Source organism: Idiotropiscis lumnitzeri, chromosome 2 (assembly GCF_059441095.1).
Source record: "Idiotropiscis lumnitzeri isolate Australia: NSW breed Sydney's pygmy pipehorse chromosome 2, RoL_Ilum_1.0, whole genome shotgun sequence".
In the NCBI taxonomy this organism is placed as follows: Eukaryota; Metazoa; Chordata; class Actinopteri; order Syngnathiformes; family Syngnathidae; genus Idiotropiscis; species Idiotropiscis lumnitzeri.
This window is the reverse complement of record NC_142392.1, coordinates 22,527,139-22,552,626: the sequence shown is the minus strand read 5'-3', so window position 1 is coordinate 22,552,626 and position 25,488 is coordinate 22,527,139. Positions and strand designations below refer to the sequence as shown.

Genomic DNA, 25,488 nt, shown 5'->3' with positions numbered 1-25,488 from the left:
CCAATTCCTTGCTGATTTATTTTGGAAGAGATGGGTTCGTGAGTACTTGCCATTGCTTCAACAAAGACAGAAATGGAATGACAAGAAAAGGAACCTGGCTGTCGGAGACATTGTGACCATTATGGATCCATCTGCTCCACGGGGATCCTGGCTTCTAGGGAGAGTCTTGGAAGTTTATGCAGATGCACTTGGGTTAGTGAGATCCGTAAAATTGAGAACAAAATCCAATATAGTTGAAAGACCAATTTCCAAATTATGCTTAGTCTGTGAGACCTAATTTATTTAAAATGTTCGGGCGGGGGGGAATATATTTTAGGAATTGCCATGTTTGTGAACCATGTCAATTAGGGGCCGGTGTGTAGACGCCAAATAGGGGTCAAATGTGTGTGTATTACTTTTGTTGAGCACTGTGTGGCGCTCTGACTGATTATATAAAAGGGAAGAGCAAGAAGGTATGCCCAGGTACGGACTTGAAGGGCATACAGGTTTTTGACCGCTTGGGCGGAGCGTGTGCAACTTTATGGTGTTTTAGATTGATTTTAATATTGACGATTGATAAATAAACCTAACCTTTTAACAAGATACTCATGGACTCTTTGGTGAATAACATCGCAAAGCAATCACAGGTAGCAAACCCGCCAGCGCGTCAAGCCAAGCCAATCTAAGCAAACAGACAGTCAATACCTCACTAGCCTACTAGTATACTGGCTAGTATAGCGGCTATGTTTTACAAAGATACACCAGGACATATGGATTCAACAGCCTTAATGGGGGATGCTGTTAACCAAGGTTTGATACGCCGATCTGAATTTGTGACGGGTTCCCGACCATTCACCGTGATAGGAGCTCTACACACCGACATATTCTTTTGTGAGAGACATCTTCTCAATAACGTGGATCTACGAGTGAAACTCATCAAAGCCAACGACCAATTTTGTTTTATGAGTCCTCCCGATATGAACTATCATCTGAAAATCATGGGCGCATCCCTCTTTGTGAAAAGAGTCGCCGTCTCACCGGCCATCTCTATCGGTCATGCTGCGGCGCTCAACAAAGAAAATGCTTTATACCCGTTATCAAGAATTAATGTGAAAACTTATTCTATCCCCCAACATTCCAGAACATGTGAGCAAGATAACCTTTTCCTCGGCCATACACCTCGTTATGTGGTGTTAGGGCTTGTCAACCACAACGCCTTTGTGGGCAGAAAAGATTTGAATCCATTTAATTTTGCTCATCATCATTTGGAATATTTAGCGCTATGCCAGGAAGGGAGACAGATTCCAGCCAAAGCCTTCCAACCCCAATTTAATGCGGGAAATGCGGTTCGAGAGCTTCATAACTTGTTTACAGCGACAGGAAGACATTTGAAAGATTTACCTCTTTGTATGAACCGCGAGGACTTTTCAGGCGGATACGCGCTCCATGTTTTTAACTTAAACCCCAACGATGATTCGGGAGCTCTCGCACCCGTCTTCAACGGGAGTTTGAGGTTAGAGATGAGATTCAGAGTCCCACTCCCACACACAACCACCCTTATTGTGTACGCCTGCTACGATTCCATCTTGGAAATTAATTCAAAACGACAAGTCTTAGTGGATTATTACTGATGAACGGGAGAGAGCTGGAGAAACTCATGAAACGTCTACAAGGGCGTTTATTTGGAGGCGTTTACGCTTCGGATGAAATAAATTCGCTGCAACCTACCCCACCAATCTTCTACATCGTCAACACACATCCTCGCAACCTACCTGGAGAGCATTGGCTAGCTCTAACGCTGGAAAAAGATGGAACGAGTACTTTTTTTGATGCCTTTGGAATTCCCCCGGAATTTCAATATTATCCGCAAACCATAAACTCATTTTTGAAAAAACATTCCCGCCGTATTTTGTACCATAACAGACGTCTGCAACACGAGCTGTCAATCACCTGCGGACAGCATTGCGTCTATTATTTAACCCATAGAGGCTGTGGGTTGAGTTATCAGGATGTGCTAGCATGCTACAAGGATGATGTGTTACAGAACAACGCCATGGTGTCTACTTTTGTTAAACATTATCAAACGTGTGTAGAAAAGCCATGTACCGGACAGGCGGCGTGTTCTTTTCACAAATTTAAAACATGTCATTGTCTGGAATCATTTCAAAATGTTTTTATTGAATAAAACATATGTAAAAACATACAAACATTTTCGGTTTTTCATTGACACCAATGAGGGGGAATAACCCAACCACTACAGAAGCATGTCTTCTTTTTCTACTCATCTTCTTCCTACTGGATGTCCTCCTCTCAATATCACGATCATCAGAGCTTAACGACCCTCGGAGTTTCAATCTTCTGAATTCATCGCGGGCGTGGGGGTTGACGATGGTTGTTTCAGGAATATTGAGTTTGTATAGAGTGTGCAGAAACTCCTTCCAGCCACTGGGTGTTCGAGTCGCGATGTTTTTGCCCGTCACAGTAATCTGTCTGAGTAAATCGGTCATATGCGATCCTTTTATCGGTTTATCTTGATACATAAATTCGTGACGAGGGGTCCAACTTCTATGAGCGTCCTGGAGTTTTCTCAAAACATAATTGGCGTTTTTCCGATAACGAGTCGGGACATTTTGCAGGATATCGAACCAGGACTCAGTTTCATCCCCCACCTTTTTGTCTTGCACTTCGACAACCGAGCTCTTTGAAGAGTTAAAAACTTCTGGTGTTAGCGGTAGGGTCATTGCCACGGGTCGTTCTTCCTTTTCTCCTTGTTTGAGAAGAGTTAAATAACGGTGCAGTTAAGACTGATACTTTGTTATTTTTTCATGCTGGGTTAACGATCGATCTTCTAAAATGGCTTTCATCTTCACATCCAAAGCCTGTTCAGCCGTTTGTCTGATGGTAGGTTCGGGTTTTTTCAGTCGTTCCAGTTGTTGAGGCGATAGAAGAAACATCTTCTGGGTTGCTTTAAACTCATGATGGTTAGTTTTTGTTGATTAATCCTTCTAAAAGATTACCTAGGAGGGGTACAACAGTCTCCAGCAGAGGAAGAATAAATCCACCCCTTTGAGTCAAAGCGGCGCGTTTTTTCTTCAGGCTCGTTTTTTTATGGGCCAATAGTCTAATAATTTTCTTTTGTTTTTCTAATTTCTTAAACTGTGCAGGTGAAAGGGGTATATGACCTTTCAACAGATTGAAAGCAATTTCGCACAATACCTTGATCAAAGAGGCCGGACCCTTGGTCAGTATGTCTTTACGCTTCTTGGTCGAGGCTTTAAACAGGGTCTTGAGGAGCGGAGCGTTTGTTTTTAAAAGCTTAGACATGTTAGCCTTTGGGGATGTAGACGGTAGGCCACTGATCCGGAAGTACACCCGTCCTCAAACGATATTGTTCTGGACATGAAGGATTTAAATCCACCAATAAATACCCATGAGCGTCTTTGGTAGCATCTTCAAAACTTTCTAAAAAGTATCTTTTCTTCGCAGGGAAAATCTGATTCGCCAAAATACTGGTATGTAATTTATCCCGAGGATTTTTGAACTGACTCCAGTCGCCATCAAGTTGCCAACTCCTGACATACCAAAACTTTTGAGAGAAACTGAGACTATTCACGCTTCTCTTTCTTATTCTTTTTATAGTTCAACTTCTAGTTCAGTTTTCCACCTTTTCACAGTGTAATGAAGGCCAGTTGAGCAAGTGGAACAAGTTATTTTATTGATGATTGTGGAAGGCAACGATATCATCAGCACCGTTTCTTCTCACACATTTTCCATTAGGTACGATTAAAAAGACAACTGAAAAGCATAACGTTAACAAATGTTATTCCAAGCAAAGGCAATTAATTTTATTTACATGTTTGATGTAAACACCAAAACAAATCATCATCACTCAGACACATTGCTTCTTCTGGCACATCAATAAAAAAGCTTTGCAAAATTCAATATATCAGATTTGATTCAAAATCAAAATTTACATCTTACCACAAAGAGTCGGTTCTTTAATTTTTTTTTCTTTTTTTAATCTTCAAGGATTCTCACCAGCACAATTGTGTCTTTCAGCATGCTGTTTAGTGGAGAATTTTTTAGCACAAACGCTGCAACTGAATGGCTTGTCTCCACTGTGTGTTCTTGTGTGGCGTCGTAAATACGACTTTTGAGAGAACCTCTTGGCACAAACTGAGCAGGAAAAAGGTTTTTCACCACTGTGCTTTCTTGTGTGACTTGTTAAATTTGATTTTCGAGAAAAGCTTTTACCACAAACCAAGCAGGAAAATGGTTTTTCTCCAGTGTGTGTTCTTGTGTGCCTTGTTAAATGAGACTTTCGAGAGCAACTCTTGCCACAAACTGAGCAGGAAAAAGGGTTTTCTCCACTGTGTGTTCTTGTGTGGATTGTTAAATCAAACTTTTGAGAGAAGCTTTTACCACAAACCAAGCAGGAAAATGGTTTTTCTCCCGTGTGTGTTCTTGTGTGAATTATTAAATGAGACTTTTGAGAGCAACTCTTGCCACAAACTGAGCAGGAAAAAGGGTTTTCTCCACTGTGTATTCTTGTGTGGTATTTTAAACTTGATTTTAGAGAAAAGCTTTTACCACAAACCAAGCAGGAAAATGGTTTTTCTCCAGTGTGTGTTCTTGTGTGGCTTGTTAAATTTGCCTTATGAGAGAAGCATTTTCCACAAACTGAGCAGGAAAAATGTTTTTCTCCACTGTGCGTTCTTGTGTGCCTTACTAAATGAGACTTTCGAGAGAAGCTTTTGCTACAAACTGAGCAAGAAAAAGGTTTTTCTCCACTGTGCGTTCTTGTGTGCCTTACTAAATAAGACTTTCGAGAGAAGCTTTTGCCACAAACCGAGCAGGAAAAAGGGTTTTCACCACTGTGTGTTTTTCTGTGCCCTTTTAAAGACAGCTTTGAAGTGAATGAGTCAGTGTGACATGCCCTTTCACCTTTGGCTTGCCCATCATCATCATCATCATTAGTATCATCATCATTGTCATGAGCGTCTGATAATGTGTCCTCATTATGTGCTGGCCCCCAGGGGTCTTCATCACCTTCTGTTGTCACGTGATGACTTGAGCTGCTGCTTGTAGGCTCCGCCCCTCTGTTGTCCTCACTCTCATCCTTGTTTTCAACTTCAGTCTTTATAGGGACAACGTTCAGTGGTGACTTGTTGATCTCCTCCTCCTCCTCCTCCTTTTTGATGTGAGTCAAGTCTGGCTCCTCTTTCACAGAACGGAGATCGTTTTGTCTGACGTCTGTAGGACACAAAAAGACAAACACACGTTTGGTTTGGTCAAGTCAAACCTCATGCGGCGACTTTGACTTATATTGTTTCTACCATGCTACCTTGACTTGTGCCTGCCGCATACGGAGCAAAGCGTGCGACCCCAACTTGGACCGGACCATGGGGGCGTTTCACAAAATTACGTCGCTGTTAAATGTGCCTTTTGAGAGAAGCATTTTCCACAAACTGAGCAAGAAAACGGTTTTTCTCCACTGTGCGTTCTTGTGTGTCTTACTAAATTAGACTTTCGAGAGAAGCATTTGCCACAAACTGAGCATGAAAAGGGTTTTTTCCCCACTGTGTGCATTACAAAATGAGACTTTTGAGTGAAGCATTTACCGCAAACTGAGCAGGAAAAAGGTTTTTTTCCACTGTGTGTTCTTGTGTGGATTTGTAAATGTGACTTTTCAGAGAAGCATTTTCCACAAACTGAGCAGGAAAAAGGTTTTTCTCCACTATGTGTTCTTGCGTGTTCTGTTAAATGTGCCTTTTGAGAGAAGCATTTTCCACAAACTGAGCAAGAAAACGGTTTTTCTCCACGGTGCGTTCTTGTGCCTTACTAAATGAGACTTTCGAGAGAAGCATTTGCCACAAACGGAGCATGAAAAGGGTTTTTCCACACTGTGTGTTCTTGTGTGCATTACAAAATGAGACTTTTGAGTGAAGCATTTACCGCAAACTGAGCAGGAAAAAGGTTTTTTTCCACTGTGTGTTCTTGTGTGGATTTGTAAATGTGACTTTTCAGAGAAGCATTTTCCACAAACTGAGCAGGAAAAAGGTTTTTCTCCACTATGTGTTCTTGCGTGTTCTGTTAAATGTGCCTTTTGAGAGAAGCATTTTCCACAAACTGAGCAAGAAAACGGTTTTTCTCCACTGAGCGTTCTTGTGTGCCTTACTAAATTAGACTTTCGAGAGAAGCATTTGCCACAAACTGAGCATGAAAAGGGTTTTTCCCCACTGTGTGTTCTTGTGTGGATTTGTAAATGTGACTTTTCAGATAAGCATTTTCCACAAACTGAGCATAAAAAAGGTTTTTCTCCACTGTGTGTTCTTGTGTGCCATTTTAAAGACAACTTTGAAGTTGATGATTTCCCACACTGAGAACATACCCAACTGTCAGTGTGACATGCCCTTTCACCTTTGGCTTGCCCATCATCATCATCATCATCATCATTAGTATCATTGTCATGAGCATCTGATGATGTGTCCTCACTATGTGCTTGTGATGGCCCCCAGTGGTTTGCATCACCTTCTCTTGTCATGTGATGAATAAAGCTGTGGCTTGGAGGCTCCGCCCCTCTGTTGTCCTCACGCTCACCCTTGTTTTCATCTTCACTCTTTATAGGGAAAACGTTCAGTGGTGACTTGTTGATCTCCTCCTCCTCCTCCTCCTTTTTGATGTGAGTCAAGTCTGGCTCCTCTTTCACAGAACGGAGATCATTTTGTCTGACGTCTACAGGACACAAAAAGACAAATTTGGTTTGGTCAAGTCAAAGATCAGGCTGCAACTTTGTCTGATATTGTTTCTACCGTGCTACCTTGACTTGTGCCTGCCGCACACGGAGCAATGCGTGCGACCCCGATTTGGACCGGACCATGGGGGCATTTCACAAAATTACGTCATACGATGTAAACCTCCCTTTCCTAGCAGCACAACAGTGATAAACGAGCATTTTAAAAAGAAAGCACGTTGCGGCTGATGCCCGATTTCATTCCTGACATAGTCACAGACGTTTCTGGAAGCGAGCTGAAGTTAGCACACACAGGCTATTGTGTGCGTCTGATGGAACACCTGTTGTGGGACCCTAACTTATTGATGCAGACCACTGGGGGCCATCGCAACATAATGTCATTGATAGAATACAAATCCTTCAAGTGAAATATGTTTACAAGTATTTTTTTTTTTGATTTAGAGATAGAACTAAATGTTCCTGGGCTTGTTGGTGGAAAAGGGCATTGTGACGTTCTCCCTTTTTAAGCCCATCGTAAGCCAAAGATGCAGATGTATTCCTTGCAGCATGCGCTTTTTCACCGATGAGATCCTTGCAACCCTGGATGGATGCATTAAATGTATTTTAAATGATTGGATGGGGTGAAACTATGCACACGTGCACAAAACAGTGCAGGGCCACCGGAGGTTCATTGACCGAGCCAGTAAAAATTTCGTAAATAAGACCAATACGTACTTGATTTTTAAAAGAAAAATGAATCCTTTGTGCTTTATCCACTAAAATTCATCAACCGCCATTGATCTTTTTGCCGCAATGTGCACAGTTTTGAGAGTCAGGTCGAATCATTCCATAAGGAATTGCTTGAACAAGATATGTCAGAGTTTTTGTCAAAAACGAGACAAGCCTGCACAAATGAATCATCCAGCCAAGATTGTCTTTGTCACTTGCGAGGAACAGTCCGCCAAAGAGAAAAGCTTTCCCGCTCCTGTGCGGCCTTTTATTGAAGCACAGCAAAGCATTTTGAATATGCAAACTCAAAGAATGGAAAAACATGAACACTTTGACTTTATCACACCCGTCCACACTCTTCCTGTTGTTCGAACGGTTTCAGCTTACAAGACATGTTTGGGTCAAACTTCTGTTAAACGCGAACGGTTTCCTGTCAAACACGGTTCAAGACGTGCATCTGTTTTTGTGGCTTCCTGCTAAACTGCCAGCATAGACACAACTCTGTTACCACTGAACTAACGTTTTCCTGTTTCAGAGGTCCATGTTTTTGTGACCTTCTATAAACCCGTAAGCATAGTTTTGAAACATGATGACATGACAAACTTAATTTCTTTCACGATAATATAAAAACTTTCACAGATATAGCAAAAACAAATTGGAGAAGCTGTGGAGCAGAGCACAACATCAGTCAGGTCCACAACCCCTCAGGCAGAGACGCAAACAGAGCTTTCGCTTCAGAGTGACCCATTCACTGTCTACCATAGTGTCGAGAAATTCGGAAAATGATTCATAAGAGAAGAATTTGTAATGGGTGCTGAAACACCACACCCTGCTAGTGACATGGAGTATTCTACATCTGAAATTAACTCTGCCAACCGTCTTCACCAATGGGCCTAAATCTTTAGTATGATGATGCGCACCGATAGTTAATGTGATTTGTGGCTCAGCGATCATAGACAATTCATAGCGTTTCCTCTGCTCTGGGGCAAGGCACACATGCGAGGCAGCACCGGTAGACATCACAAATATATAATCCTAATGCAAGATGCACTTCTGACCCTCGAAATTAGGTGAATGTATCCTGACAAACCAAATCATCAGAACTCCGTGTTCAATGCAAAGGACCAATTGGTGGTTTGAATGGGTGGAGGCGGCTACACCACGCAGACCAGAGCAGGAACAGGACGTACCACCCGCGGGAGGATGGAGACCCTGGTCTCAGAGCTGCCCAGTCGACTGGAACGGAGGACAACATATGCTTCCCCCGGCGGAAGCGCACAGTCAAATTCAGTCCCTTCTGGAAATTCAGTCCCACTCGAATTCCAGTGTTTGTTTCACAGGTGCGGGTTCAGTCCACGGCAGTGACTTGGCCAATCTCAAGAGTCCCACAAGCGTGACAGTATTGTTGCTCATTGGGATATGCAGAGGGAGCTTGCAAAGCGTGGAATATCTTGTTCCACCATCAAAAACTGTTGTCCATCAATCGTCACCGGAATGCCAAGACCTGCCGGTCGTTGAATGCTGAGGCTCCGCGGGCACCCCTATCGTGGAATGTGGTCCCAATCGGGTTGAGGCGTCAAGTGTGCATTTGGAAGCCACAGAAGCGTTGTCGGAGGAGGGGGTAGCGATGGCGCCCCCGTGCTAGTGGACCTCTTTGTGACTGGCGTGGCGCTGGACCACAGGATGGCACATTTCAGGAAGTGGCTCGGTTTGGACCGCCCATCACCCAGTGACCCCACAGCAAGAGCACGTCCCACTCACAACCCATGTCTATAACCACCCCTACTTCTGTTACCAGGGTTCGCGGTTAACCGCTTCCCGATTGCCCGGGGCAAGTGAAATTTGGCCACAGGCAAGGTAAAATTATGGGCAACTTGCCCGACCGGGCAAGCATTTTTTAAAGCAGCAAAATATCTTTAATTTCGACGAAAACTGCGGTGTGATCCGTTTGTGTGCACTGTATGGTGATGGTTTAACCCAGACACCCCCTTATATTGTGGTATGGTCCATTGGCCTTATCGGGGGCAATGGGCGGGCGCTACGGGGATCAGTTAGTTCAGTGAATGTCGAGTTAAAGTGGACGTCAATAAATCCCGCAGTATTGGAACTCGCTGTAGTCGCATCCTCATTTGAAGTTTGAAAAACACAACAAAAAACGACGATATTTCGGCCGAAAATTGACATCCGGAAGTTTTCTTACCTTCTGCGCATGTTTACAAGTAGCGACGAGTTCGTTCAAATCCAAACATTTCGGATTCCTCTGACATGACTAAAATAGCTCGAATATTTTTAAGTAGACAATTCAGTTGTGAGTAAGGAAGGGAGTAATATTTGATTATTGGCTGTTAATTCATTAGCTCCATGATGTGACCTGACATAGTGTCAGTGACTGTGTTCTGTTTATGCTATGAAACTTATGGAGGCAGCGCCACAGGCACTGGTCCTAAAGGAATACACAAATTTCCCACACTCATAATTTACTCATGTGATTACTCAATTAATAGGCTCTCCTGGACTTAAAATTCATAATCTGGATTGCTGTAATATCGTTTTCCCAATTTATTTTAATTATTAGAACTACAATTAACATTTTCAATAACTGCACAGGATGATACATGCTGTTGTGAGTAGGGTTTCATGGTTGATGATGAAAACAAGATTAATTTATGTTTATCAGATTATATGTTTATTTACATTTGTGGCGCACATTTTACAACCATAAACATTTTATTCTTAGAGAAAAAAAATTGTCACTTGCCCAAGTCGGGCACGTAATTTGGCCACTCGGGCAAGTCAAATTTTAGTGGCACTTGCCCTATGGGCAAGCAGTTTTTAAAGTTAACCGCGAACCCTGCATATATACACTTTACGCAAGTGTCCAAATTCACGTGGCCTCCGAGAACTAGCCTTATAATCGGTCCTCGTTTCCATGGAGTTTCCATGGAGACGGGCCCTGAGTGAAGGCCTACGAGAATGCAACCTTCGCAGCCTTAAAATCCTCGCTCTTCCTCTACGCCGTTCTACACTCGCAAGATGCAAACAAACAAAGCCACGTGTTCCGCCTCATCCGAGTGCACTTTCAGATGTAAGTACAAGTTATTTATATGTAATATTAAGACAGCACTCATGAGAAATATTGGGCAGCAGTGTTTGGATAATTAGCTCCAGATTAAGATAATTTTATTAGTTGCGATATCGGCCAAATATAACTAATGTAGCTCTAAGAACTATTGCATAGGAGGTACGGCTGAAACATTTGAATTGCCTTATTTCTGCATGTTAGCATTATTTTATTTAATCTTTTCCTTATGTTTTAGGGAGCAAGGAGATGACCGCGCTGATCAAGCTGTGCGGGGAGTACGACAGCCTCTTTACAGGGGCCAAGTTCTCCGCAGCCACAGCATGGAGGTAAAAATACAATTACTATCGGGAAAAATATTTGACGGGTTATTGTCTTATTTCCATCCATTTAAACTCAAAATATCAAAAGGAAAACGCATAAGAATGGCGAGACCCACTATAGCAATTTTAGTTTCCATTCATCAGCCATTTGTGTTTGAATTAGATTTGCGCTAACTGTTTATCCTAGCACAGAATGTGCCCTGTATAAATTCCATGTACCTCCTGCAATGTGCTCCCCAATTACTGATATTAATGAATAATATATGAATCACCCTCCACAGTAACATGATAAAACGCACTGAAAAGGTCAAGAACTAATGTACTGAAGGGCATAAATCTGCATGTTACCCATAACACCAGGATTTCTGACTAATGTTTGCATCTTTTTTACCCATTTTTTCATCCTTTATTTTTGCATGCATTTTTATTTATTTAATACAGGATCATCGTTGAAAAGCTTGAGCTGCAGGGCAAAGTGACGCCCCTGCAGGCAAAAAAAAAATGGGATAATTTAAAAATGAAGTATAAAGTATGGAAGTCCACATTTCTTTTTCTTGTGTGTGAAAATGAAGATATAATTGTTTTATCTTTTTGCTTCTTTTCAGATGAAGGATTGCAAAAACCCAGGGACTGGCGAAGGGGTGGCAGGGAGAGCTACTGCCGATACTTGGCCCTGGTTCGACCTTATGGATGGAGTGCTCGGACAGAGACCGTCCATCACCCCCCCCTGTCCTAATTGCCTCCATCCCTGAGGAAAGACCAGGGCCAAGTCAGGCCATCCCTGAAGAACTCCCAGGGCCAAGTCGGGCTAGGGCGACGCAAGAGGAGGAGGAGGAGGAGGAGGAGGAAGAAGAAGAAGTCGTAGAAGAAGAAGAAGAAGAGCGAGGCCAACAGCCGGAGCAACGACCGAGAGGGAGAAAGCGAAGGAGAGAGGATGAAATGATCAAACTATCCAGACTCGACTTGGCAATGCGGAGACAGGAATTGGAGAGACAGAGGTTGGCAGAGGAGGGAAGGGCAACTGAGAGGAGGGAGACATTTGAAAGGTTTTTCAGTTTGATGGAAAAGTTGATAGATCAAAATAAAAAATGAGTGAAATATGCTTGGTGTTCAAGACTGAATATAGATAACATTCATTTAAGAGTAAACAAAAACCGGGGTACTTTTAAAACAGATGAACTAGTTCGTATCCCAGTCACATCTTGAGATCAGCTTCTTCAGACAAAAGTGAAAAAGCCCAGGTTTGTGAAAGACCAAAACTTTTACAATAATATGAAGATCCACCATGTCTGTTTTGCTTACAAACTATTAATTCATTGAAAAACTGGTGGAAAAACAAGGCATAAATTAAGTACATCATAACTCACAGTAACTATTCACAGTAAATAAAAAGCATTTCCCAGTTCATAACTGTTGCAGGATAAACCTGAGTGTGTCAGTGCTGTTTTGCCAATTTTCGCCTGAGCAGGGACTCATTTGGAGCATGGATGGAACCTTTCTTCCAGGACCCATGACATGGATGGGGTACGAGCAAGAGTCCTGATCTTCCTCTCGTGACTTGAAGTGGGGCATCATATCGGTTGCAGTGTCCACTACATCATCCATTACGTGGGGGTTTGCAGGGATGGTTGGGGCAATAGATGGCTGCCATGTCACGACAAAAAATGGGATAGATTTATTAACCATTCATTACATTGTATATGAATCTATTTTTCCATCTTCTCATATTTTGCCATGTTTGTGTGTCTGTGCTCTTTGATGATTCAGTTAAAGATTATTTTGTGCCAAAGGTGTGGTGCACCTCCAGGGTGTGGAAAAAGATGGCCCGGAATCTCACCTTCATCATTCCAAAGGCACGCTCAATAATAGAGCGTGCCTTGGAATGATGAATGTTGAAGCCCCGGGCCCCCACGCCCTGCACCGGCCGCTTGTAAGGAGTGATGAGGGGGAGTGGTCGCTGGAGGCACGGATACCCTCCATCTGCCAAGATGAAGTGCCCTGGAGGAGGATACAGCCCTCTTTGGTAAAGGGGGCTGTGGCGGAGGACCCTGGAGTCGTGGACTGATCCAGGCCAACCCACGTATATGTCCAGAAAGCGACCCTGATGGTCACACACAGCTTGCATGATTATGCTGCTGAAAAGCTTGCGGTTCTTGTAGTCATGACCATCAAGGTCACTTGGAGGCTTGATTCGGACATGACAACCATCTATTGCTCCAGCAGCTCTTGCAAATGCATGGTGTCTCGCCAGCCCTGCAAATGCCTGGGTCACTGCCTGAAGGTCTCCTGCAGTGTTGGGGAAGTGGATGACTCTGTGGCAAAGAGCCACCACTTCCCCAGTGACCCAGTGGATGATGTAGTGGACAGTGGACCGCGGCATCCCAAATGCTCGTGCCACCACCCGATATGATGCCCCACTTGCCAGCCAGAAGAGAAAGACAAGGACCTCTATCTCAACACCCCATCCATGTCGTGGGTCTTGGTCCAGGAGGTTCAGCAACACTCTGAATGAGTCCCTGCTCAGGCGAAAGTCTGTTTGGAGATCCTCTCCATTGAAAAAACGATCCAACACTGGGACATCCAGGTTTATCCTGCAGTATGGACTTCTTGGCTGTTAATGTTTTGAATAAAAAAAAAAAACATGAACGCATTAATTATTGTACTTGTTTTGTTTGCTTGCATCATTCCTACAGTATCACCAACATAATTTTAATAACTCTGGCGCTAAACTCTCTAGTGGTATTCTGGTGTTTTGCCATATGTAAAAACTAATCACGGGGACAATAAAGCCGTCACAAGTATCTAAATTCATAAAAACTGTTTCAGAATGTATATAATTATATCATTTCCATTCAATATTCGTTCCATTATGAAGCTAACACATGTACTACTGATGTTTTTAGCTCATCTGTAACAATCACGTTATAACCCTATTGACCTGTCAATGTTGGTAATAGTGTGAAAATGCTGATAGACGTATTTGGAATTTACTTCATTCCTTTGATAAAGGACAACTCTGCGATGGGAAAGCGTGATCCTCCTCTCCTCAAGAACAAAATGGAAATAAACCAAAAAGTGAAATAAAATGAAGAAAAGTTCGGGTTCCATCGTTTAAAATTAAATAATACAAATGTTTTGCGCAGCCGATGCCTTCGGTCTGGCGCTCGTCGCTGATTATCCATTGATTATCCAAGCCGTTTATAAATCCACCGCAAATACTTATCACCTGCGTCGAACAGAGGAGCAAAGTACATGGGGGCGTAACGTAAATGTTGCGTCAAGCGGCCTTGGCTCCATGGAAACGAAGACCAATTCTAAGGCTGGATTCGAAGGTCGCACGTGACAGCCGTGAATTTGGACACCACACGCGGCCGTGTCGCGCCGAAAGTGACGTCATGCGGCCGAAAAAGCAGCCTTCCGAGGTCGCAGCCTGTTAATTTGGACACGGCCAGTGTCGGGTCATTGTTCCGTGTTACCCCGCTTTGTACCCTGGTTTGCCCTTCGGTTGTCGCCAATTAAAATTCATTTAAGTTACCCTTATCCCTGCCTCCTCGCATTTTGGGTCCACCTCCTTCTCGCCGTGCGGCGATTGCATCACCTCCTCTTCTTCGCCGGATGGCGGATCGTGACAACAGCATCTTGGCACAATCTATTTGCAGAGAAAATTTTGCGAGAAGTACCCTTTTTCTCCTGTTCTTTGTGACATTGTTCAAGTCATGCAAAGTAAGATATTTGGAAGGCTTCTACACATGATTTTTGTACTTTTATTTTCCATTGAAAGTAATGTGTACCACTTGGTCAATAAAGAAAACAGGTATTATGTATTTCCTGCATTTATTTTGATTTTGGTCCACGGGCGGAAATTTATCGTGATTCATCGTTATCGAGGTAAAATTGCTCATTTTATTTTAGGTCATATTGCCCAGCCCGATATTCTCTCCATCACAATTGTGTCTCTCAGCCTGCCATTTAGTGGCAAATTTTTTAGCACAAACGCTGCAACTGAATGGCTTATCTCCACTGTGTGTTCTTGTGTGTTTTATTAAATGTGACTTTTCAGAGAAGCATTTTCCACAAACTGAGCAGGAAAAAGGTTTTTCTCCAGTGTGTGTTCTTGTGTGTATTTTTAAATCAGACTTTCGAGAGAAGCGTTTACCACAAACTGAGCAGGCAAAAGGTTTTTCTCCACTGTGAGTTCTTGTGTGTCTTGTTAAACTTGCCTTTTGAGAGAAACTTTTTCCGCAAACTGAGCAGGAAAAAGGATTTTCACCACTGTGTGTTCTTGTGTGTTCTGTTAAATGTGACTTATGGGAGAAGATTTTACCACAAAATGAGCAAGAAAGAAGTTCTTCAGTGTGTGTTCTTGCATGCTCTGTTAATCGGAACTTTAGAGAAAAGCTTTTGCCACAAACTGAGCAGGAAAAAGGTTTTTCACCACTGTGTGTTCTTGTGTGTTCTGTTAAATTTCCCTTTTGAGAGAAGCATTTTCCACAAACTGAGCAGGAAAAGGGTTTTTCTCCAGTGTGTGTTCTTGTGTGGGTTGTTAAATGCGGCTTTTGAGAGAAACTCTTGCCACAAACCGAGCAGGAAAAAGGTTTTTCTCCACTGTGCATTCTTGTGTGGATTGTTAAATCAAACTTTCGAGAGAAGCATTTCCCACAAACTGAACAAGAAAAAGTTTTTTCACCACTGTGTGTTTTTCTGTGCCCTTTTAAAGACAGTTTTGAAGTGAATGAGTCAGTGTGACATGCCCTTTCACCTTTGGCTTGCCCATCATCATCATCATCATCATCATCATTAGTATCATCATCGACATGAGCGTCTGATAATGTGTCCTCATTTTGTGCTTGTGATGGCCCCCAGTGGTCTTCATCACCTTCTGTTATCACGTGATGACTTGAGCTGCTGCTTGGAGGCTCCGCCCCTCTGTTGTCCTCACTCTCATCCTTGTTTTCATCTTCAGTCTTTATAGGGACAACGTTCAATGGTGACTTGTTGATCTCCTCCTCCTCCTCCTTTTTGATGTGAGTCAAGTCTGGCTCCTCTTTCACAAAACGGAGATAGTTTTCACTGACATCTGTAGGACACAGAAAGACAAATTTGGGTTGATAAAGTCAAAGCTCAGGCGGCGACTTTGACTTATATTGTTTTTACCGTGCTACCTTGACTTGTGCCTGCCGCATACAGAGCAATGTGTGCGACCCCGATTTGGACCGGACCATGGGGGCATTTCACAAAATTACGTCCTACGATGTAAGCCTCCCGTTAACCGCACAACAGTGATAAACGAGCATTTAAAAAGGAAGCATGTTGCGGCTGATGCCCGATTTCATTCCTGACATAGTCACAGACGTTTCTGGAAGCGAGCTGAAGTTAGCACACACAGGCTATTGTGTGCGTCTGATGGAAGACCTGTTGTGGGACCCCAACATATTGATGCAGACCACTGGGGGCCATCGCAACAAAATGACATTGATAAAATAGGAATCCTTCAAGTGAAATATGTTTACAAGTATTTCTTTTTGCATTTAGAGAAAGAACTAAATGCTCCTGGGCTTGTTGGTGGAAAAGGGGGTTGTGACGTTCTCCCTTTTTAAGCCCATAGTAAGCCAAAGTTGGAAATATGTTTACAATTATTTCATTTTGCATTTAGAGATAGTTTCATCGTGGGTACTTTTTGCTTCCATTATAATCTGGATACCAAAAAGAATTAAAGGCATCATAGTCGCTATTTATTGCATGATTTACGTTCGTTTTTGTTTTTTTTCTCTCCAAAATGACTTTTAGCCTGCTAGTACGTTCCAACATTCCCCTTTTTACTTTTTAAAAAAAAATAATTTCTGTTTCTAAATAAAATTTAAAACAAAATTCTGTTTGAAGAGACAAAATCCCTACACATAAGCATTAAGCAACAACACTTTCACACTGACTTTCATGTTGACATATTTGAATAATGACTGTTTATATGAAAGTTATCCAATACATATTCAAATTAGACTAAGATACACCATAATATTTGAAGAGTTCCCTGAATTATTTTGTAACTGCAATGATGGTTAACAGCTATAGGGTGTCAGTAATGAGAAACAAAGTAACACAAGACATCCCACTGATACATCATCAATGTCATTTGGATAAATTACCAGGAACTACGAGTTGCGGGGGAGATGCAAACCACCTGAGCCACAGGAACTTTATTACCAGGAACTAAATATTCCTGTACTTGTAGGTAGAAAAGGGGGTTGTGACGTTCTCCCTTTTTAAGCCCATTGTAAGCCAAAGATGCAGATGCATTCCTTGCAGCATGCACTTGTTAACTGATGAGATCCGTGCAACCCTGGATGGATGCATTCAGTGTATTTTAAATGTTTGGATGAGGTGAAACTATGCACACGTGCACAAAACAGTGCAGGGCCACCCGAGGTTCATTGACTCTCACCCGACGAAGCCAGTACAAAGTTAATAAATAAATAAAACCAATACGTACTTGATTAAAAAAAAAAAAAACTTAATATTTTGTGTTTTATCCACTAAAATTGATCAACTGCCATTGATGTTTTCGCCACAGAGTGCACATTTTTTAGAGTCGGACAGAATTCCATCCGTAAGGAATTGCTTGAACAAGATATAAAAACCAGAAAATGTAAAATGTTAAACGAGTTCAAATTTTATACTGGGAAAAACATGGAGTTCACCCCCCACTATTGGTTATTCTTTGGCATTTATTTTCTGCACTGATTTCATTTGGCATAAACAAATGTTCAGCAAACCGACAAGTAAAAGGCAATATTTAAAAAAAACCGGCAATAACCTTGGACGATTTCCCCCAAAAAACTTAACGTTGTTATTCATATTTTTAACGATAGAAAGTCGTTCTTTACAAAGCAAATGAGAGTAAAACGTGTACAAACCTGCTTTGAGTGGCACAACACGAGGCTGCTTGTAACCTTCGTCCAGCAGTTGAAGATGTTGCTCGTTCTCTTCTTTTATTCCACAAAGTTCCTCTTTGTACTTGGGTGTCGTTCTTTCACACATTTTCAAATGATAATTCCAAAAAATCCACACTTGATCTCTGCTTGGCGATGAGTCATGTGCCTCTTTTCGTTAGCGGCTAGCTAGCTAACAAGCTAAGCTAACTACGCCGAAAAGCATCAACGCGCGAAGATGAGGTTATCGGGACACAAAGACTTAATGTATTATGTCGTAGTCCTTTAGAGTAGCACTGGACATCCGATGAGAAAATTACAGTCAGTTCCACACTAAATCAGAAGAATTTAGCGGTGGACTGCTTTTGTTCCGGTGTGGACGGGTCGGTGTATGTGATCGAGGTCCTTCGGAAGCTGCGCGCTTGCTAATGACGTCATGCTTTAAAGCACGTATTTTTCAAATATATTTCTTTGCCTCTGTGTTTGTTTTTACACCTGGCTGTTCTCTTTTAATATATATTCTATGTAATATTTTCATTCGGTTGAAAAAAAATGTAACAAAATAACTAAATTCACGCCACATTGGTGAGTCATCTCTCGCGTCACTTCCGCCTATGCCCCGAGAAGCCTCTGCTGCTCCAGCAGTGGGACGTTTACGATTCTCTGACCGATTCTGCGGTTCACTCGGGCTGCAAGATTGTATGAATATAATGTCTGCATATACTAGCAGTGCTTCTCAATTATTTCACGCCGGCCTCTACCAAGAAGAAAAAGATGCGCCTCCCCCCACCACCAATTTTTTTTCTGTCTTTGTATCGTGATGTTAGATTGTCAATAAAATATCCCTTAACTAAGCTAAATTGATAAGAAATATAATTTTGAGAATTATTATTGTGAGGATCTCGAAACTCAGTACTCTGTTGTGCAAATATTGATGAGATGATAAATATTTACTAATATGTTTTTTTTTTTATCTTTATTCACAGAAGCAAACCAAACACATTTATGAATACCGAAATCCATGCGATGTATCTAATTTGAAGTACTTAGCACCTGCCATGTCACTCAGGATTTTTTCACGCTTGGGAATCTGATAATGTTCTCTTATATGAAACAAATCAGTGCCTACCTTCTGCCAGGGAGTTGTGGGAAGGTCAGCTACCAATATTGGCTCTTTGACTTGTTTGTGTTGATGTTTTTGGCAAACTTGGCATTTTTGAATCATTTCTTCTATGTCTTTGTTAATGCCCGGCCAGTAGATGGCTTCTCGTGCTCTTCTCTTACATTTCTCCACTCCCAGGTGTCCTTTGTGAAGACGCTGAAGCATGTCCTTGGGCATAGATTGTGGAACTACAATCCTGTCCGTCCTCAGCAGGAGGCCGTCCGCCATGCACAACTCCGCTCTCATCGGGTAAAACTGAGGGCAGTTTCCTTTTGACCATCCATTGTTCATACATGGTGACACTTTGTTCAAGACTGGCAGCATAACGTCAGTAGCAGGAAGCGCGGCTGTGACCATGTTGATGTGAGCCTCAGCCTCCTCCGCCATAACACAGTCCTTGATGTCACTGTTAGGGTGCGGCGCTCGGGATAACGCATCAGCAAGCACTATGTATTTTTCAGGCGTGTATATTAGCTCAAAATCATAGCGCTGCAATGTCATCATCATGCGTTGAATTCTGGGCGTCATGTCATTGAGATTTTTCTTCCTAATTGAAATCAGTGGCTTATGATCAGTCTCTGCTATGAATGTGGGCAGTCCATAAACATACGTGTGCAATTTGCCACATCCAAACACTAAACCCAGTGACTCCTTTTCGATCTGAGCATAGCGTTTTTCAGTCTCTGACATTGACCTGGATGCATCGGCTACAGGTTGCCATGTGTCTCTCGCCTTTTGCAGCCGTACGGCACCTAGCCCATCTTTCGACGCATCCGTGGAAATTTTGGTTGGTTTTGATGGATCAAAGTAGGCAAGGACTGGCTCAGCTGTCACAGTTCTCTTTAGATCTTGCCATTCTTCGTCATGTTTTGTTGTCCACTCAAAGACTACGTTGTGATGCAGCAGCAAACTTAGGGACTTTGTTCTTGAAGAGAGGTTTGGAATGAACTTGCCCCGGAAGTTTATCATCCCATTTGCTCGCAGAAGTCCTTTTTTCTCAGTTGGAACTGGCATGTCCAGTATTGCTTGCACTTTGGTTCTGTCTGGCACTACTCCATCTGCTGTGTCAATTCTGTAACTCCAAACAGACATTTCAGAAAACAGAAATCCCTTTATTGACATTGTACTCAAGTGTGCAACGAGATTAGAGATTTCTCTCGTTTTAGTTTAAGTCCATTCATTTTAACTCTTTGTAGCAGTTTCTCAAGTCTCTCATTGTCTTCTTGTTCCGTGTTTCCCCAAACAACCAAATCATCAATGTACACACGGGTTCCTTCCAGACCTTCTATGATTGACTCCATAGCTCTGTGAAAGATCTCAGGCGCAGACTTTATGCCAAATGGCAGTCTCAGAAAACAGAAAAGCCCAAATGGTGTGTTGAAGGTGGTGTACCTGCTGCTTTCGGTGTCCAGCTTCAGCTGCCAAAATCCATGCGATGCATCTCATTTGCTAAAGTACTTCGCACCTGCCATGTCACTCAGGATTTCTTCACGCTTGGGAATCCGATAATGTTCGTTTTTAATGTTCTCATTCAGATCTTTGGGGTCGAGGCAAACACGTAACTCTGGGGAGTTCCCCTTTTTAACACACGTGATGGAATTTACCCAGTCGGTGGGTTATTACATTTTCTCTCTGACTCTGATCGGTGTCATTCTGCTCAGTTCCTTTTTTAATCTCTCTTTGAGAGGGGCTGGAACTCTTCTCGGGGCATGTACTACAGGTTTAGCATCTTCCTTGAGCTGTATTTTATAAGTGTAAGGTCGCGTACCTTCTCCTTTGAAGACAGAAAAGTATTTGTTCACTATACTCTTATTACCTTCACTCTGCAACACTTTGTTGTTCTTATTGACATCCTTGCTGTTGATTTAGTAAATTCTTTTTATCAATCCAAGCTCTTCAGACGCCTTGTCTCTCAGGATTGACTCCAGTCCACTTGGCACAATTTTGAACGTTAATTTGTGTTGTCTTCTCTTTGCTGTCACTTTTAGCCTACAACATCCCTTTGTTTTTATTGGCTGATTGTTGTCGGTTTTCAATTTCACGGCCTTGTTAGACGGTTGCGACAGCCAATCAGATCACGAGTTGGTTACAGTGAGCCTTCTCGCTGGCCTTATGCTGAGGGTGATGAACGCGTTTTGTGATTGGATACTCACTCGTGAGGGGGCAGCGCTATGCCGAATCAACACACTCGAAAGTCGTAATTGGCGGCCGTTCGAAAATCTAAAATATATTCTTGCTTTTTTTTAACCACAATGGCCAAAGGAGGGAAAAGTGTGGATTTAATTGTAGATACACTTGCAAGGACATTTTCAAGTCGGACCTTTCAAGAGAAGCTATATCGTCCAACACTCACCTAGTGGTGCGGTAAGTGTGTTTCTGTATATTATTTGTCCAGCCGTGGTGTCATAAATGATGGTATTTTGATGGGGATTTATTCTAGTAGAACAAAGTAGGAATTCCCTGAAAGCACAGGTGTGAAATGCACTGAAGTAACTTAAAAAGTAAAAGTAAAAAAAAAAAAAAATTACGACTGTTTAATAATGTGCAAGAAAGAAAAATGTTGACAAATGTTGCAAATAATGATATTTTCCAGGAGGTATTTATTTCTTTGTTGTTTATTCATTCAATACTATACTTATTTCAATATTTGAGTATTATTTTTCTTTCAATATGTCGTATATTTTGTCTTTGAAGTGTGGGTCCTTGCTGCCTTCCGGAGAGGCAGCCGAGCAAGGCTGGATTGGTGATGGAAAAGAACTGGTTCGAAAAAGATTTTATTCTCGTCACATGCTGATGTCAAAAGAAGTCTCCCCAAAAACGTGCGAGCCCCCTCTCAGACATTTCTTTCTTATAGGGAATGCCCAAATAGGACATGAATATCTAATTTTCCCTTGTTGCATATGCATTCCCATCCCGCTAGTCTTCGGGATTTCCCTCCAAAAGTCCCCCAGAGGGAGAGCAGATGCGTCTCCCCGTTGATACGACCAGTCTACTCGTGACCACCTTAAATTACTCTCATACCCTGGAAGGTCACCGACCTGGCGAGAGAATTGCCCCCACCATAAACAATGCTCAGGCCTATTTTCTCTTAGGGCAGTATCTGGTTACATCGGAACTTCAGAACCAAGACTGGTCACTTCTGTGAGCTCCAGTCCCTTCATAGTTACATAAAGAGAATTACTTCCCATATCTATATTAGGCCATTTAAAAATACACAACTTTTTTTTTATTTATTACAATTTATATTTAAGCTTATTTATGTAATAATACAATATTTATTCAAGTATTTTAATGTTAAATTATATCAATATTAATGGAAACCTTTTTATTTCACTCTTGAATATTTCTGAACAAATTTGTTCATTTGAATATGTATGCAATTTAAATTATTCCATCCATCCAGCCATTTTCTGCCGCTCATCCGGGGTCGGGTAATTGAATTTATTTAATATATAAATATTTTTTATAATTCAATATTTATTTCAAGATTAGGACTCTTCTCAATTAGTTCAATATTTATAAAATGTTTCTATATTTCTTAATTGAATTAAGTCTGTATGTGGTTTCCAATTTCATTATATAAATAATCCAATGTATAAAAAATATAATATAGCATGAAAAAAAATATTTGGTATGTTTGACAAAATGATAGTTTTTCCAAAGTGAGATTCTGCTTAGCAACAAACCCCAAACACTTGATAGAGCTCAACCTAGAAAGTGTTTTTAGCAAGTCAGAAATTTATTCAGAAAGTGAAATATTAAATGTATGTGAGGGGATATTTGAAGAGTTTGAGTTTTGTTCAATGGACCATACATATACGAGCCAGCCAAACACAGCGAGAAAAACCAGCGCTGACTCCAGTCGCCATCAAGTTGCCAACTCCTTACATACCAAAACCTTTGAGAGAAACTGAGACTATTTGCGTTTCTCTTTCTTGTTCTTTTTCGAGTTCTGTTTTTCACCTTTTCACAGCGTAATGAAGGCCAGTTGAGCAAGTGGAACAAGTGATTTTATTGATGATTGTGGAAGGCACCGATTTCATAAGCACCGTTTCTTCTCACACCTTTTCCATTAAGTACGATTAAAAAGACAACTGAAAAGCATAACGTTAACAAATGTTGTTCTAGGCAAAGGCAATTAATTTCATTTATAATGTTTGATGTTAACACACAAAAAAACCCATCACTCAGACACAATGGTTCTTCTGGCACTGATCACATTGGCTTTGTGTCAATAAAAGATCTTTGCAAAATTCAATTTCATCATATTTTATTGAAAATCACATTCACATCTTACCACAAAGAGTCGGTTCCTTCAGTTTTTTTTGTCATTTTTTAAGCTTCAAGCATCGCTGCTTTTGTCACCAACACAATTGTGTCTCTCAGCACTATGTTTAGTGGAGAATGTTTTAGCACAAACGCTGCAACTGAATATCTTGTCTCGACTGTGTGTTCTTGTATGGCTTGTTAAATTCGACTTTTGAGAGAAACTCTTGCCACAAACTGAGCATGAAAAAGGTTTTTCTCCACTGTGTGTTCTTGTGTGCATTTGTAAATGTGACTTTACAGAGAAGCGTCTACCACAAACTGAGCAGGAAAAAGGTTTTTCTCCAGTGTGCTTTCTTGTGTGGCTTATTAAACTTGCCTTTATAGAAAAGCGTTCACCACAAACCAAGCAGGAAAAGGGTTTTTCTCCAGTATGTGTTGTTGTGTGTTTTGTTAAACTTGACTTATCAGAGAAACTTTTGCCACAAACTGAGCACGAAAAGGGTTTTTCTCCACTGTGTGTTTTTGTGTGGCTTGTTAACGTTGACTTGACAGAGAAGCATTTTCCACAAACTGAGCAGGAAAAAGGTTTTTCTCCACTGTGTGTTCTTGTGTGGCTTGTTAACGTTGAGTTTTGAGAGAAGCTTTTACCACAAACTGAGCAGGAAAAAGGTTTTTCTACACTGTGAGTTCTTGTGTGGCTTGTTAACGTTGACTTTACAGAGAAGCATTTTCCACAAACTGAGCAGGAAAAAGGTTTTTCTCCACTGTGTATTCTTCTATGTTTTGTTAAAGTTGATTTTAGAGAGAATCCTTTGCCACAAACTGAGCAGGCAAAGGTTTTTTCTCTACAGTACGTTCTTATATGTTCTGTTAAACTTGACTTTTGAGAGAAACTCTTGCCACAAACTGAGCATGAAAAAGGTTTTTCTCCAGTGTGTGTTTTTATGTGACTTGTTAAATTTGACTTTAAAGAAAAGCTTTTGCCACAAACTGAGCAGGAAACGTTTTTTTCTCCAGTGTGTGTTTTTATGTGACTTGTCAAATTTGACTTTAAAGAAAAGCTTTTGCCACAAACTGAGCAGGAAAAGTTTTTTTCTCCACTGTGTGTTTTTATGTGACTTGTTACATTTGACTTTCCAGAAAAGCTTTTGCCACAAACTGAGCAGGAGAAAGGTTTTTCGCCACTGTGTGTTCTTGTGTGTTCTGTTAAACTTGCCTTTTGAGAGAAGCATTTTCCACAAACTGAGCATGAAAAAGGTTTTTCACCAGTGTGTAATCGTGTATGTGTTTTTAAATTTGACTTTAAAGAAAAGCTTTTGCCACAAACTGAGCAACAAAAAGATGTTTCTCCACGGTGTGTTCTTGTGTGAATTGTCAAATGAAACTTTCGAGAGAAAATTTTGCCACAAATTGAGCAAAAAAGAGGTTTTTCTTGACCGTGGTTTCTTGTGTGTCGTTTTAAAGACAACTTTGAGGTTAATGAGTCAGTGTGACATGCCCTTTCAGTTTTGGCTTGCCCATCATCATCATCATCATCGTCTGATAATGTGTCCTCACTATGTGCTGGTGATGGCCCCCAGTGGTCTTCATCACCTTCTGTTGTCACGTGATGACTTGAGCTGTTGCTTGGAGGCTCCGCCCCTCTGTTGTCCTCACGCTCACCCTTGTTTTCATCTTCAGTCTTTATAGGGACTAAGTTCAGTGGTGACTTGTTGATCTCCTCCTCTTCCCCCTTTTTGATGTGAGTCAAGTCTGGCTCCTCTTTCACAGAACAGAAATATTTTTCACTGACGTCTGCAGGACACAAAAAGACGAACACACATTTGGTTTGGTCGAGTCATTCTGATTCTGATCAACCCACTCGTGTACAAACCTGCTTTGAGTGGCACAGCACGAGGCTGGTTGCAAACTTCGTCCAGCAGTTGAAGATGTTGCTCGCTCTCTTCTTTTATTCCACAAACTTCCTCTTTGTACTTGGGTGTCGTTCTTTCACACATTTTCAAATGACAATCCCAAAAAATCCGCACTTGATCTCTGCTCGGCGATGAGTCATGTGCCTCTTTTCGTTAGCGGCTAGCTAGCTCGCAAGCTAAGCTAACTACGCCAAAAAGCATCAACGCGTGACGAGATGAGGTTATGGGGACACAAAGACATAATGAATCATGTCGTAGTCCTTTAGAATAGCACTGGACATCCTGTGTGAAAATTACAGTCAGTTCCACGCTAAATCAGAAGAATTTAGCGGAGTGTGTTTTTGTTCCGGTGTGGACTAGTTGCTCGATGTGGTC

General features: G+C 41.6%; 1 protein-coding gene across 1 annotated transcript; it reads right to left on the bottom strand.

Annotated features, from left to right (window-relative positions):
• Positions 1-764: 764 nt before the first annotated feature.
• LOC148342002 (uncharacterized) lies at positions 765-25,488 on the bottom strand. Its single transcript, XM_088288020.1, has 4 exons — positions 25,074-25,488; positions 23,436-24,994; positions 3,196-3,264; positions 765-848 (listed from the first exon to the last, which is right to left on the bottom strand). The coding sequence occupies exons 1-4, from the start codon at positions 25,195-25,197 to the stop codon at positions 765-767; spliced, it is 1,836 nt and encodes a 611-aa protein (XP_088144146.1). The 5' UTR covers positions 25,198-25,488.